This window comes from Megalops cyprinoides, chromosome 21, assembly GCF_013368585.1.
Source record: "Megalops cyprinoides isolate fMegCyp1 chromosome 21, fMegCyp1.pri, whole genome shotgun sequence".
Classification (NCBI taxonomy): Eukaryota; Metazoa; Chordata; class Actinopteri; order Elopiformes; family Megalopidae; genus Megalops; species Megalops cyprinoides.
The window spans coordinates 887945-902175 of NC_050603.1; the positions used below are offsets into that span (position 1 = coordinate 887945).

Consider the following 14231-nt stretch of genomic DNA (forward strand, 5'->3'; position numbering starts at 1 on the left):
AACGTCCAAATCACATAACGTCCTATTTCACAGAACGTATCGTGCACGTTAAGCGACGCATGGCTGTATAATGTATTCCACGTGTCAGTAAGGTCTAACTTTGGAAGATGGGTGTCTGTGACTATCATTTCTGAAACATCACCCCTAATTGGACCATACGAAATTGCAGGAGGTTCAAATTTAATAACTGAAAACGCAATTAGAGAGTAAATTAATTACAAAGCAAGCTCTTTGCTTTCGAGTGGCGCTATCTCTGTGGAAATCCAACGAGCTGAAGTGGCTGAAGGTCACCTCGGCGCAAAGCAATATTTGCATAAATTACATCGCAAATAAGTTTTGCGCACAGCGGGTGGCTATTTTACCGCATTCGCCTGCATGCAGCTATTGTGCTGGAGCAAGGCATTGTGGGAAGAAGAAGGGCGGTGTTGTGTAATTCGCTTCGGTGACGTGCTTTCGGACCCGCCCCGCCCCTAGAGGCTTCGCAGTTTATAAATAGAGGAAACGCAACACCGTCGCCATCTTTAAGAATATTCTGGGTCGGTAAGCGTTGTCGCATAGCTAGCGAGCCACAAGGCCGCCCGCCGTTTGAAAACGACACAAACCCAGCAACCTTCCTGCAAAGCAGTATATTTTGTATATTTTATTGCTAAACAGCTAGCATTAACATTTCTAGAAAATGAGTGACATTGAGGATGGCAACTTTGGAGGACGCGTAAGTATTCTTTTCGCAGTCAAACGCATTTGCTCTCTCCTCAGGTCCCTGTCTCTTTCTCCCTGTCCTTAGACTCCAGCTTAGCTTTTTCGAAAAAATAAAGGGATTTATGAACTAGCTAATTTACCGAGAAAGCTAAGGTGTAGTTAACTAGAAAATGATAAAAATAATGCTAGCTAATTTGGTTGGATAGCGTGCGTTTGGCAAGTGTAAATGCGCGTTAGCTAGTGCTAGCCAGCCTGTTCCTTTCTGAGGCTTGTGGTTGTCGGTTCGCTCGCTAGGCCGCAATGCAAGTTATACATTTTATCATTTGAAATTATTGTGGAATAATTGTAAAATTATCCTTCATAAGTCAGACAGCTGGCTGGCTAAGACGGTCTCCCAGCGGAAATGAATAGCTGGCTAGCTCCCGGATAGCCACAGCTCGGTCGGCAGGTGTTTAACGGCAGCCGTTTAAACCATTCAGTTATCGATAATATTCCGCCGCACCGTAACTATGGCAACTAAACGTTGGCTAAACCGCCGTTTTAAACAGTGGCAGGTAGCTGACGTCAGGCAGTCACATGGTTTTATTTGGTGATTTCCGATATGAGTTGGTTAAGTTGCCTTCGCACAACGGTAGTTTTGCATGTTAATTTGCCTCCTGAATTCTTGCTACCAAGTAATTTATTTACGTAGTTAGCTGTGTGGCTAGCTGGCTAGCTTGCCAGTGCTGTTCATTTCCGGTGACCTGGCGAGGCTCACACACTTCAGCACAGAAGCGAAACCATTGTCGTTACGAATGGATAACTTAACAGAAGACTTATGATAGGCCTAGTCGTTGGTAGTTGTGTTGGTGGCTGGTAAGCAGTCTGCTAACTATAAACTAAGATCCCGATACAAGACTACTAGAGGAGGCTGTAAGGTGATGTCGCTCGGGTGATTAAGGGGCAATCACAGAGGGCTAGTTAGCATTCAGAGAGCCTTCATAGTATGTTTACATTCAGTCAGCCGTGTCCGTTTGGCTTCTTCAGCCACAAGAAGTTTTGATTCCATAGTAATCTCAGATCAGTACCTCCCAACTGTCTGCACACCTCGATCCATTCTACAGCTGCTGTGCCTCTTCTAAATTTTAAAAGTAACATCAATGTTTCTCACATTTCTTCCAGATTGTGTATGTTTACTTATAAAACGCTAAAGTTATCTTTTTATAAATAAGCCAGATTATGTCCTGTTGTATTGTTTCTTTAACGGGGGGTCTTTGCCGTGCATTAGATGCCTCTTGATAAAAGTAGACTAGCTTCATGCAGATCTTTCTCAATGTACGGGTAAAGCGCATCTGTTTTTCCTGCTGAAAAGTAGCTTTTTGTAACTTGTAGCTCTGCAAAAACAGGCCTTTTCCTTTTTCAAACCCCATGTTCTTACTTGTACTGAATGTTCTTTTTTCATTAAGGTAATTGGTCGTGAAGGATTTGAAGAGTTTTATCCAAGAATGTGGAAGAATGTCCAAGATAAAAGAAGGCTAATGAAAAAACAGTGCGCAGATCAGAAAATAAAGTGTGGAGGGAAAAATGAACGGAAGAATGGGTCAGATAGAAGCACGTGCGTTGTTATGTCTAAAAGAGGGAGCTGATGGTTTCAATGGGGGGAAGAATGCCTGGATAAGAAAATGAAAAAACGGAAAAACGAAGAACGAAGAACAATAGAAAGCCTGAGAGAAGTAGCATTAAAAGATTCTGGAAGAATGAGTGTGTCCTAGGCTAAGTAAATGTATGGTTTATGTTCCAAGTGTCTGTATGCTTCTATTTGTAGTCTGAAATGCATGATAATAGTAGCTGTAATCCTTGGTGGCCAGGTGGACCTGGGACATGTTGTATTACAAGGGACTGTTTATCTGTATTAATGGCATTGTAAACAGTAGCGGGTGCTAATGCCTTGTGCGTTATGATAATGGAGATGTGGTGCCTAACCTTTCCCCCTGCAGCCCTGTGCCTTCTGGCACGTTTTCATAGTTGAAGTTGTTGTGCGAGAAGTGGCGCTGTGGTGGCTTTGGTTTTCACGCCTTCCTGTGACACTAGGAGTCCCGCTCCCCGTCCAAATCGGACGGCGGCAGTCCCGCCCACGCTAAGTCGGAGAGCAGATCCGGGTCGCCGAGCCCGTCCCGGGCCTCCAAGCGGTCCGAGTCTCGGTCCCGCTCAAGGTCCAAGTCCAGGTGAGTTTGCTGTTTCTCTGTGCTGCTGTGCTTCTGTGGGGCCTGTTTGTGATGTAGTTGGGTAGTGGGGGTCTAATGTTTTTATGAGCTGTGTATGTTTGCTATGTGCTGAATATATGTGTTGATGGGAGGCAAGGCAATTTTGAAACACAGACTCATGCTGGTTTGCATTGGAACAGTAGAGCTAAGCTTGGAAACGCAGCTTGTTTGGTGTAGACGTACTGTTATGTGCTGTGGTGTTTGTAGACTGTAACCTGTTATCACTGCTCTATAATGCAGGATGGCTGTGTTTGGTGTAGATGTAAGGGGGTGTGTGTGGTGTAGGTGTAAGGGTGTGTGTGTGTGGTGTAGGTGTAAGGGGGTGTGTGTGTGGTGTAGGTGTAAGGGGGTGTGTGTGTGGTGTAGGTGTAAGGGTATGTGTGGTGCTGTGTTTGGTATAGATGTAAGGGTATGTGTGGTGCTGTGTTTGGTATAGATGTAAGGGTGTGTGTGTGGTGCTGTGTTTGGTATAGATGTAAGGGTGTGTGTGGTGCTGTGTTTGCAGGTCTCACTCGCGCCGGCACTCGCACCGCCGCTACAGCCGCTCTCGCTCCCACTCCCACCGGAAGAAGTCACGCTCGCGCTCCTACAGCCCCGACTACCGCCGCAAGAAGAGCCAGAGCACGTCCCCCATGTCCAACCGCCGGCGCCACACGGGCAGCAGGGTCAGTGCCTCACCGAGCCGGGCGGTGCGCCTCTCGGCACCAGCCTTCAGGGTGGAGTCATCCTTCACCCACCATCCCACCTTTCTGTTGCTGTTCTCACCCCATTGTCAAACCAATGTTTAAAAATGCTGTTGTTGATGTTGTAATGGCCTTAATGGTTCTCCTGCCAGTGGGGTGCCATGGCTGACTCTTTTAATAGCCCCTTTAACCCCCCTCCCCCTTTCTGTCATGCCAACAGACAAGATTCAGCCATGACTTGAAAAAAGAAACATACAGTCATGGTGATGCCAGGGTATGTGGACGCCTTTCAACTTTTTAGAGCAGGGGGTGACAGTACACACATGCAAACACTCACACGTGCAAACACACTCACAACTGCACACACTCACATGATGAAGCACACTCACAACTGCACACACTCACACGATGAAGCACACTCACAACTGCAAACACTCACACGATGAAGCACACTCACAACTGCACACACTCACACGATGAAGCACACTCACACGTGCAAGCACACTCACATGATGAAGCACACTCACAACTGCAAACACTCACATGATGAAGCACACTCACACGTGCAAGCACACTCACATCTGCAAACACTCACATGATGAAGCACACTCACGACTGCAAACACTCACATGATGAAGCACACTCACAACTGCAAACACTCACATGATGAAGCACACTCACGACTGCAAACACTCACATGATGAAGCACACTCACACGTGCAAGCACACTCACGACTGCAAACACTCACAACTGCAAACACTCACATGATGAAGCACACTCACAACTGCAAACACTCACATGATGAAGCACACTCACGACTGCAAACACTCACATGATGAAGCACACTCACACGTGCAAGCACACTCACATCTGCAAACACTCACATGATGAAGCACACTCACAACTGCAAACACTCACATGATGAAGCACACTCAACTGCAAACACTCACATGATGAAGCACACTCACAACTGCAAACACTCTCACACTTGCAGACACTCACACATGCAAGCACACTCACATGCGTGAATTCACACGTGCGATAGGTTGAGGCGTGCTCTGGCTGCCTGTGTTGTGTGGGGTTAGGGGGTCCTGCTACTCTTGTGTAAGTTTGTGTGAGTTCCGGGGTAGGGCGGAGCAGGGGGAAGGGTTGCATGGCAACCAAGAATGTTAAACCATGTCCTGTTTTTATTTGCCTTTCTCACAAAGGGGTTATTAAAACCGTCAGTTAACCCACACCAGTCACAGGGCAGTGTAGAGTAGCCTGGTGGTGCAGCCTGTGAGGGTGAGCGGAGGTGTGTGGAGGTCACTGTAATCTGCAGTGGAGGGGCGTGTGCAGAGCTGTGTGTGAGTGAGGGCTGTGTTACTGATTATGGTCTGTATGTGATGACAGGGTGCTTCACTGAGGTGGTGCTGAGGGCTGCCAGATTCCCACTTCAGATAACTCCAGTCTATCTTTTAGGTAGCCTTTAGCATGTTAGCGCTGATGGTAGTGTAGATGAGGTGGTGTTTCCTGTGGGGGGTAGGGTCTCACACTCCCTCTGCCCTGCAGGCGAACCCGGACCCCAACACGTGTCTGGGCGTGTTTGGCCTGAGCCTGTACACCACGGAACGTGACCTGCGTGAGGTCTTCTCCCGCTACGGCCCGCTGGCCGGCGTCAACGTGGTGTACGACCAGCGCACCGGCCGTTCCCGCGGCTTCGCCTTCGTCTACTTCGAGAGGATCGACGATGCCAAAGAGGTACGCCGGCTGCAGCCCCACCCGCCGCGGGCCTCGCCTTCCTTCACCATATTCAGCTTTAAACTCATTTCAGTATGCAGAGCGCGATCTACATTAGAATAACAGTTTGCATGTATTTTTCTTTCTGTAGAGTGAAGTGTCTCTTTAGCGCTTGCTTCCCAAGTAATTTATTTTAGCAACACATACAGGACGTGGTGATCCACAGTTAGTCTGGAAGCACAGTCCTTTCTATTGTCCTTATAGATGAAATTTAAGACGCAACACCAGTACTCTTGCCAAGGACTTTGTTTTATGAGCATAGTGGTTTTCCATGTTCTCTTTCCCTGTGGATGTGATGATTAGTTTATCTTTGGAGTGATGGTTTTAATTTTGCGTGGCTCAGATGTAGTGGATAGTTCAAATATAGTGAATTGAATTTGTCTGGTGTTACTGCTTCTTTACCACAAGGTGGCAGCATAGTGCACACACTCATGCAGCCAGTTTAAGCCTGAGAGTGAATTGGAGAGATTGAAGGTGGTGTGATTCATGTAGCAGCAGCATCGATGTCCGTAGGCTCTGTGTCTCATATGAAATGCGTTGAGATTGATCAGCGTTGCGTTTGCCAGGCGATGGAGCGCGCCAATGGGATGGAGCTGGACGGCCGACGCATAAGAGTGGATTATTCCATCACCAAGCGGCCGCACACCCCGACACCAGGCATCTACATGGGCCGACCCACACAGTGAGTGCCTTGCTGTGACCTGAGTAAGGGCATGCAGAAGCTTTTCCACATGGTGTGTGAAAGTCTGCAGGTGGTGCCCTAGTGCATTGTGGGAAAGATGTGAGGGGTGGGCTACTCTGTGATGTGATGAATACATGGATGCTGGTCTGTGTGTATGTATGTATTTTAGTGGCTGTTCTGTACGTGTGTGTGCACGCGCGTTATAGTGGCTGTTTGTGTGTGTATTATAGTGGCTGTTCTGTGTGTGTGTGTGTGTGTGTATTATAGTGGCTGTTCTGTGTGTGTGTGTGTATTATAGTGGCTGTTGTGTGTGTGTGTGTGTGTATTATAGTGTTCTGTGTGTATTATAGTGGTTGTTCTGTGTGTATTATAGTGGTTGTTCTGTGTGTATTATAGTGGTTGTTCTGTGTATGTGTGTGTGTGTGTGTATTATAGTGGCTGTTCTGTGTGTGTGCGCGCGTGTGTATTATAGTGGCTGTTCTGTGTGTGTGTATTATAGTGGCTGTTCTGTGTGTGTGTGTGTGTATTATAGTGGCTGTTCTGTGTGTGTGTGTGTATTATAGTGTTTGTTCTGTGTGTGTGTGTGTGTGTGTGTATTATAGTGTTTGTTCTGTGTGTGTGTGTGTGTGTGTATTATAGTGTTTGTTCTGTGTGTGTGCGCGCGTGTGTATTATAGTGGTTCTGTGTGTGTGTGTGTGTATTATAGTGGCTGTTCTGTGTGTGTGTGTGTATTATAGTGTTTGTTCTGTGTGTATTATAGTGGTTGTTCTGTGTGTATTATAGTGGTTGTTCTGTGTGTGTTATAGTGGCTGTTCTGTGTGTTATAGGCTTTTTCTCTCCCACAGTAACGGGGGAGGAGGCAGCAGCAGTGGGGGGAGGAGGCGGGACTCATACTACGACCGAGGCTACGACCGATATGACCGATACGACGAGTACGACTACAGATACAGGTGAGCAGCACATTCACATAGGCAGCTACAGGTACAGGTGAGCGGCTCACTCAGAGGCAGCTACAGATACAGGTCAGCGGCTCATTCACAGAGGCAGCTACAGATACAGGTGAGCAGCACATTCACAGAAGCAGGTAGAGATACAGGTACAGGTGAGTGGCTCATTCACAGAGGCAGGTACAGCTACAGGTCAGCGGCTCACTCAGAGGCAGCTACAGATACAGGTCAGCGGCTCGCTTGGAGGCAGAGCAGCACATTCACAGAGGCAGGTAGAGATACAGATACAGGTGAGTGGTCATTCACAGTGGCAGGTGCAGGTACAGATACAGGAGCTACAGATGGTAGTGTGGTTCAGGTAGAGCAGGGTTTTTGGCTGGATGTTTGAATTGGTATATGTCATGCATGTTAAGCAGTGTGCTGCTGCTAACTCTCTCCTCCTCTCTTCCTCTCTCCCTCTCCCTCCCTCTCTGTCTCTCCCTCTTCCTCTCTCTTTCTCTGCAGCCGGAGGCGCTCTCCCTCCCCCTACTACAGCCGCTACAGGTCACGCTCCAGATCGCGCTCCTACAGCCCCCGTGAGTAACACCCTCCCTCCACCGGGGGGCGATAAAGTCTGCTCTACAGGCCTTGGCCTCCATTTTGTGTAATCATCCCAGTGGCTTTGGTTTGGTTTCATCTGAGCCACGGCATTGAGCAGCAGTGTAGCGAGAGTGTGTGGAGCTGACTGACTGACACCTGTATCCCTGTGAGCTCAAACCCGAGCTGACAGAGGCAGTGAGGACTGCACCTGTCCGTCAGCGTGTCTCTACATTCACTGCCTCTGCCGCCTCGCTGGGTGCTGCACCGACAGGCCTTTAAATGCCCCACCTTATTCCCCATGTGTGAGTGTGTGTGTGTGTGTGTGTGTGTGTGTGTGTGTGTGTGAGTGTGTGTGTGTGTGTGGTCTGTGCAGCACATGCTTGACAAACCAAGGGAAAAGCTCAGACCCGGTGACTCCGTTTTAGCTGAAGGGTCCTTTCTCCTGTGGGATGGGAGAAATGCCTACTTCACTGCTGTTTTTTCTAATAGTTTTTTTCATAATTTTGCTGTCTATGAGCCAGGCAGCTGTCACAAACTTAAACAGTGTCACGGTGCGGTGTGCTGTCGGAGCTGTGTGCGGGGGCCTGGGCTGCTGCCGAGCTTGAACTGACTGAAAATGTCTGTTTCTTTGCAGGACGATACTGAGAGCCCGGATCGCATTAGCAAGGACTTTTTCTCTTTTCTCGTATTGGATCCTGAAGAATGATTTGTTTGTTTTTTTGTTACTTTTTTGGCGATACGCAGTTGACCTACGGAGTAAGAAACGTGCCGGTAGGTGGAGCTCCGTCTCCAGCTCAGAGTGCAGCTGGAGGAAGGCCTGTTTACGTCTTTTATTTTGTAGAGGTCTTAATTTCCCTCTTCTGTACAGCCCCTGAAAATAAATGACTTTGCATATTTTTATTTTTCCTTTGAAAATGTTTGGTGCTGTAGGTGACTTGTAGAAGGGGGGGTGGGGGGGTGTGGGATTGGGTCGAACCCGTAACCATGTTTGGAATCATCGTTTGGCTTCCAGGAGAGCCTGAGTGGAAGTGTCTGCTCCAGTCACTCTCTCTGTCCACGTCGTCGTCTGAATCTCTGAAATTCTTTTATTTTCATAGGATGGATGTGTTTCTTTTTAAGTAAAATAAAAATCCAACAAAAAGGAGTGTGTGGGGTTATTTGGTCCTGATCTCCTGACACCGGTGGCAGTGATGCTGTCTCCGCTCTCTCCACCCTGACAGGCTGAATGCTGCTGGCATTGAGAGGCCTGAGCTTGTTTTCCCTGCTGTGTTCAGTGTCAGGGATGTGCTCACTTCCACTGGCACTGAAAGAGGAGTTTGGTGCTCCTCTGAAAGCAGTCCCCCATGTTTCCCCTCCACACTGTGTTCCTATCCCTGCCTGTTTGGTAGGTGCTGTTAGTGAGGTACGAGAGTGCACGACGCATGAACACTACATATCCATACAGCTGAACCCATCTGAGCGCAAGCGGTGTGTACAGTGCAGTGCTACACTGGTACTGAATAGGCTTGTTGAAACATGGCTGCCCTGTACCTTGAATCTTGCAGCACGCACCTACTCTGCATGAGTGGTTTGGTTTGACTGGGAGTTGTACTGTGGGGGGGGGGGGGGGGGTGCTAGCAGTGGGTGTGTGTCCAGGCCGAGCTTTACTGTGTGGATCAGGTGATCACAACCTTTTACAACTCGGTGCCTTCAGAGATGACCCCTGTCCTTACAACACTAGTAAACATCTCAACAGTGTGTCTGTCAGGGTTGCAACATGCTCAATGCACATGCATGCTTGCACATACTTGTTTCTTGATTTCACAAAGTTGCTCACGTGTAGTTTGAACAGTCTATCTTGTATGACTGTGTGCTTCAAAGAGCAGTACACCTCGCCAGCCACCAGGGGGCAGTCCTGAAACATTTCAAAGTGATGTGAGGCTCCATTGGCCTTCACAGTTCACTGCAGCCATGGAAAAGTGAGGTTTCCTCAACCCCCTGTAGGTGGAGCTGTCACCTTTTATTCATTTAAACGTTCTTTACGCAGAAAGATCATTCTGTTTTGCAATGAGCTGTCAGTCACTGACTCATTAAATATTTCAAAGTAAAGTGAGTCATGGAAGCTGCAGATTCTGTTACCTGAACCTTTTCCCTGCACTGATCCCAGATCAGCGATGACTTCTCACTAGGACATTTGGCTGATCACAAAGCGGTCCCTATAAGTTTGATAACGTGGTCCATCTCATTAAAAACGAGACCATCACTGGCCAGTACCCCTGGTGATTTAGTAAGGAGACAGGTAATCTGAGGTCCATTCCCCTCCCATTGACCCAAGCCTGCGTTGCTCTGGTGCCAGTAGGTGATCTTACCTGTTTAAAACTCCAATTCCATGGCCTTACAGAAGTGCTCTTCCACATGACAGCACTGTTGCTGCCCTGCCAGTTTGGCCGGATGCGATTGCTAACCTATAATCAGAGGAATCCATTCAATCCTACTGAGGCCCAACCCACAGACCTGCAGGAGCTGCAGGAACTGATCGCTGGCGTGTCCGTCACAGCCCTCGCCCTATCACAGACGAGCTGCCACAGGTGTTATAAAAGCCTGCTTTATCTCTGTCAGGATGAGAGGACAGAGCCCTCTCCATTAGTATGGTAAAATGAAATTAGCCAAAGCCAATTCCCAAGTACAGGCATTAACATAATTGATCATTCACTTTTAATTCTTCATAGCTGATATTTTAAACTACAGTAGTAACTTAAAATGTTTAAGTTTAATCCTCATTGAATTATTTCAGTCCAAGTTTTAGAACAGAATACAGTCCTGAAAGGGGGTAAAGGAAAATGGTGTTGCAACACTGCCATATCCATTCTCTCTGTCATTATTTCTGATGGAAATATCAGACTACTGGAAGCTTTCTAATGAACCAATGACCGTGAAAAGATTAAATGTAAAAGTCCCTGTAACCAAGGATTTTAGCCCTAAACTACTGATTGTGTTGAATTGAACTATTTAACTATAACAATTTCTTTTGTCTATTTTTCCATGTGCTGCTGAAATAGTCAAATTCCCATAAGTGGTAATTTCACCAATACCAGGACGCATCCATCCCACAGGGTAAAGCCTCTGTGGTCACCATGAGACCCAGGCTCACCCGGCAGGGAGTCGGGTCTGTAAACAGAAAACAGGAGGCTGCTCTGCTGTATCTGTAGGGTAAGCACTGGGGGAGAGAAACGTCCGACCCCCAGAAAACGGCCGGAGGCCCCTGTCTGTGATGGTCATGCTGGAGCAGGATTGCGGTGATCACACGCGCTGTGTGGGACGGTGAGCTCACAGACAGCTGAGACTCACAGCTGTGCCACCATCAGCAGCTTCGAATGTGCCTGGGACCTGCTGCGTACCGCCGTCCGAGCCGCCAAAACCGCTGCCCTGCGGAGGAGGAGGCAGGGCAGGGGCAGGAAGGAGTTAATGCGGCATTTATGGTCAGATTGTGAAAACTCTGAGTGAGCTTCTCCCTGGGGGATCCGCAGAACAAAGTCTGCCCCCGGTAACTTTCCAGCAAAACAGGCAGAAGTACGGCTGACACACCAGTGACCGCTGGCCAACTCCAATCGCAGTTTGCAATCGCAATGACCTGGACTTTTCCCACAGCTGCAATGCCAGCAGAGCGCCACCTTGAGGATGGTATTAGCTTTATCTGAAGCATGTTCAGTAACCAGCAGAGAGGTGAAAGTAAAGACAATCATGACCACAGTATTAAAATATCCACATGAAGCAGCAAGAAATAAACACTGAAAATATTTGAAATTCTTATGATAATGTGAAAACACAGCTCATCCATGCTCACTTGATCACCTGAAACACCTGAAGCAATTCCTTCTCTCTTACCTTTCTTTTATTAACAATGAGATCTAATGGTCTGATGCACCCATACCTCTCCTAGCTAGCTGGGACCTTGGTCATTCAGCACTTCTAATATTGTTGACTCCTTACCTAGCTTTTGCTTATGTTGTACTCTGCCTCACTTGTAAGGTGCTTTAGATAAAAAAGTGTCTGCTAAATGAATAAATGTAAATGTAGATGCAAATAATGGTGGTTCATCAACGATTATGTGATGGAACTGCCACAGAAACAATTTCCTATGATATTTGATTTACAGATATATCTGCTATCTTCATAAAGTGAGTTAATAAATGATAATAGTAATAATAAAAATAGCAATAATAATAATAATAATAATAATAATAATAATAATAACAATAGGTGGAATTCAGCTGTAAGATGTAGAAAAGTGCATTTTGCTTAATTTAATATTTGAATATTTTATGACTCCTGAATATTCAAAGAGGTGGACCCTAATTCTTCCCTGTGGAAGTGTGTGAAACTTCTTGTGCAGATAACTCACTGCAGAGAGATCAGCATTCACTCACACTGTCAGACAGGAAAATACATTATATTAATCACCTCTGTTATTTCATGCATGGTTCTTAGACCAGGGAGTTGGCTCAGCTCATAACAGAGGTTGCAGGTTCAAACTCTGGTGTGGCGGGACATAGCCGCTGTAGTCCTGTGTGTGGTGTTTAACCTCACATGCTCCTGTACGATACCTAGCTCTGTAAACTAACAGCATACTGTAACATAGCATATCCCTGTACAAGGGGAAGGACTACGCCACAAAATTGCCAAATGGAATTTTCAGGCTGTGTACGCATATATATGCCCTATTGCAGAGAACTACTGTTCTAGAGAGTGACTATTAAAATGATTTTTTTTTCTGGGTTTATGGATACATCCAACTATGCACAAGGATGCAGGGTCATTCTCTGAGGAAAAAGATCAATCTTTCACCTTCCTATTACACAAAAGACCTCTTAGAAACCATAATCAACATCGTGTTATCTAGAGAAACCAAGCATCAAACGTTCAACCAAGGGGAAATGTTCAGTTGGCCAGTGCTTGCACAGTACTTGCTGGTAAGTACTATTTGCGTCCAACCAAACACATTCCCCAGGTTTGCAATTTGCCCACCATCTTGGGTCAGCTTTAAAGACTGATTCAGCAGAGCTTGCATAGTCTGAAATCCTAAAGAACATATAACTTAGATGTCTCATTTATTTGCTGTTAATAATATTTATTATTAAAGATATATAATGGAGGAGAATAAACAAACGTAAAGATGGGACATGTTCACACGGTATGCTGGAAAGCATCAAAATTCACACTTTCAATGTATTTATGATTTATTTCCAAAGATATTCTTTTTTATTTTTGTTTAATTGTGTATAATTTGTCCGGAGCAGTCAAAGGAAAAAAATGCTCAAGTGGACAATAAATTTATTCTATTGTTCTTACTTTTTTCAATTGATGTTGTTCCATGTTAAAATGATTTTTTTGAGGTGCACATACCTCATTTCTAAATGGTAAGCAAAGTTTGTTCCTTCAGCTGCTGTCAACAGACCCATCCACCACAAAGGAAGTAATCACTTCAAACTCAGTCACCAGTAACAGGAAAGATCAATTTCTCTCTCAGCAAAAATTTCATTTCTTTATGCATTTCAAAGGTTTTGTCGCAAAGATTTAATGTACAGGTGATATTAATTTTGGACATTCAGCATGTTGGACAACTTAAAAATTGTTTCAGATCTGTGTTGTTCAGTCAATAAAAAGATTACGTTGAGAAAATTAAATTCAAACATCCACATCACAAAAATGTTTTAGAAAAAATAAAATTACCACATCTACAACTGGGTTAAGATACAAAGAAAAAAAGCATTCTTCTTGAAATATCAGAAGCAGATTATTATAATTGAATATATTTATTGGTGTATTTTCCCAAGATCAAAGCACATTAGTCAGCATTTTGGAAGCACAGTATCTGTGTAAATATCATCAGTGTGTGTTCATTATGCAAACTGATCAGCTCTATTAGATTCGTCTAAAAGCTGAATTATCCACCTGAGCCATCTTAAAAGGTTCAAAAAAACCAAACACCTGCTCCACGTGTACTGTCTGTTTTAAGAGCTAAATTTCCTGTCGTAACTTACAAAATGGCAGACTCTCACAACATTTTCTGTTAAGAAGTAAAAGTTTTTTAAAAAAAGGAAAAGAAACAGAAGAAGTGTTCACCCTATTGGGTTTAATTGTAGATGGATAGCACACAGCTGGTAAGTTGTTGTTTTTTTTTCCAAACAACATTTAAATATGTAATAAAGCTTTTAGACAATTTACTTGCAACATAATTAAATGTACTTCTCTGCTTAACAAACTCACGGAAATAAACTGTAGTAAGAAAGTTTTTTCAAAGGAGCTTTAACATAACTTTCATTTTTATATACTTTTCTTAATCATAAGTTTTTACCCTTCCAAAATTTTGTGTTAAAAGTTACAACACAATTGTTATTTTACACTTACAATTAGTCACAGTAAATATTCTGTTGGAGGTTAGGATCAATATTCCTACAAACACGTAACTCAGGTTTTATCTTAAAATTCAGAGATATTTTTCAAAACAATTTGAAAATGATTTTTGTACAAAACAGTAACACTGGTTGCAAAAATAAAGAAGTACATCGTCATACATTTTCAAGCAACTTTTTAATGACAGGCGAACAAAAAATGTTTTTTCAAACATATATTGTGCAT

General features: G+C 45.0%; 1 protein-coding gene across 4 annotated transcripts; it reads left to right on the forward strand.

The window, feature by feature from the left end:
• Positions 1 to 505: 505 nt before the first annotated feature.
• tra2a (transformer 2 alpha homolog) lies at positions 506 to 8507 on the forward strand. 4 transcript variants are annotated; one of them, XM_036515687.1, is made up of 9 exons: positions 506 to 712; positions 2770 to 2903; positions 3448 to 3607; positions 3846 to 3899; positions 5178 to 5366; positions 5972 to 6087; positions 6915 to 7037; positions 7539 to 7609; positions 8248 to 8507. In XM_036515687.1, exons 1-9 carry the CDS (start codon positions 677 to 679, stop codon positions 8256 to 8258), a joined length of 894 nt encoding a protein of 297 aa, XP_036371580.1. In that variant the 5' UTR covers positions 506 to 676; the 3' UTR covers positions 8259 to 8507. The 4 variants fall into 4 exon arrangements, with proteins under 4 accessions (XP_036371580.1, XP_036371581.1, XP_036371582.1 ...); XM_036515688.1 differs by having other exon boundaries at positions 6933 to 7037; XM_036515689.1 differs by lacking the exon at positions 3846 to 3899.
• The last annotated feature ends 5724 nt before the right edge of the window (positions 8508 to 14231 follow it).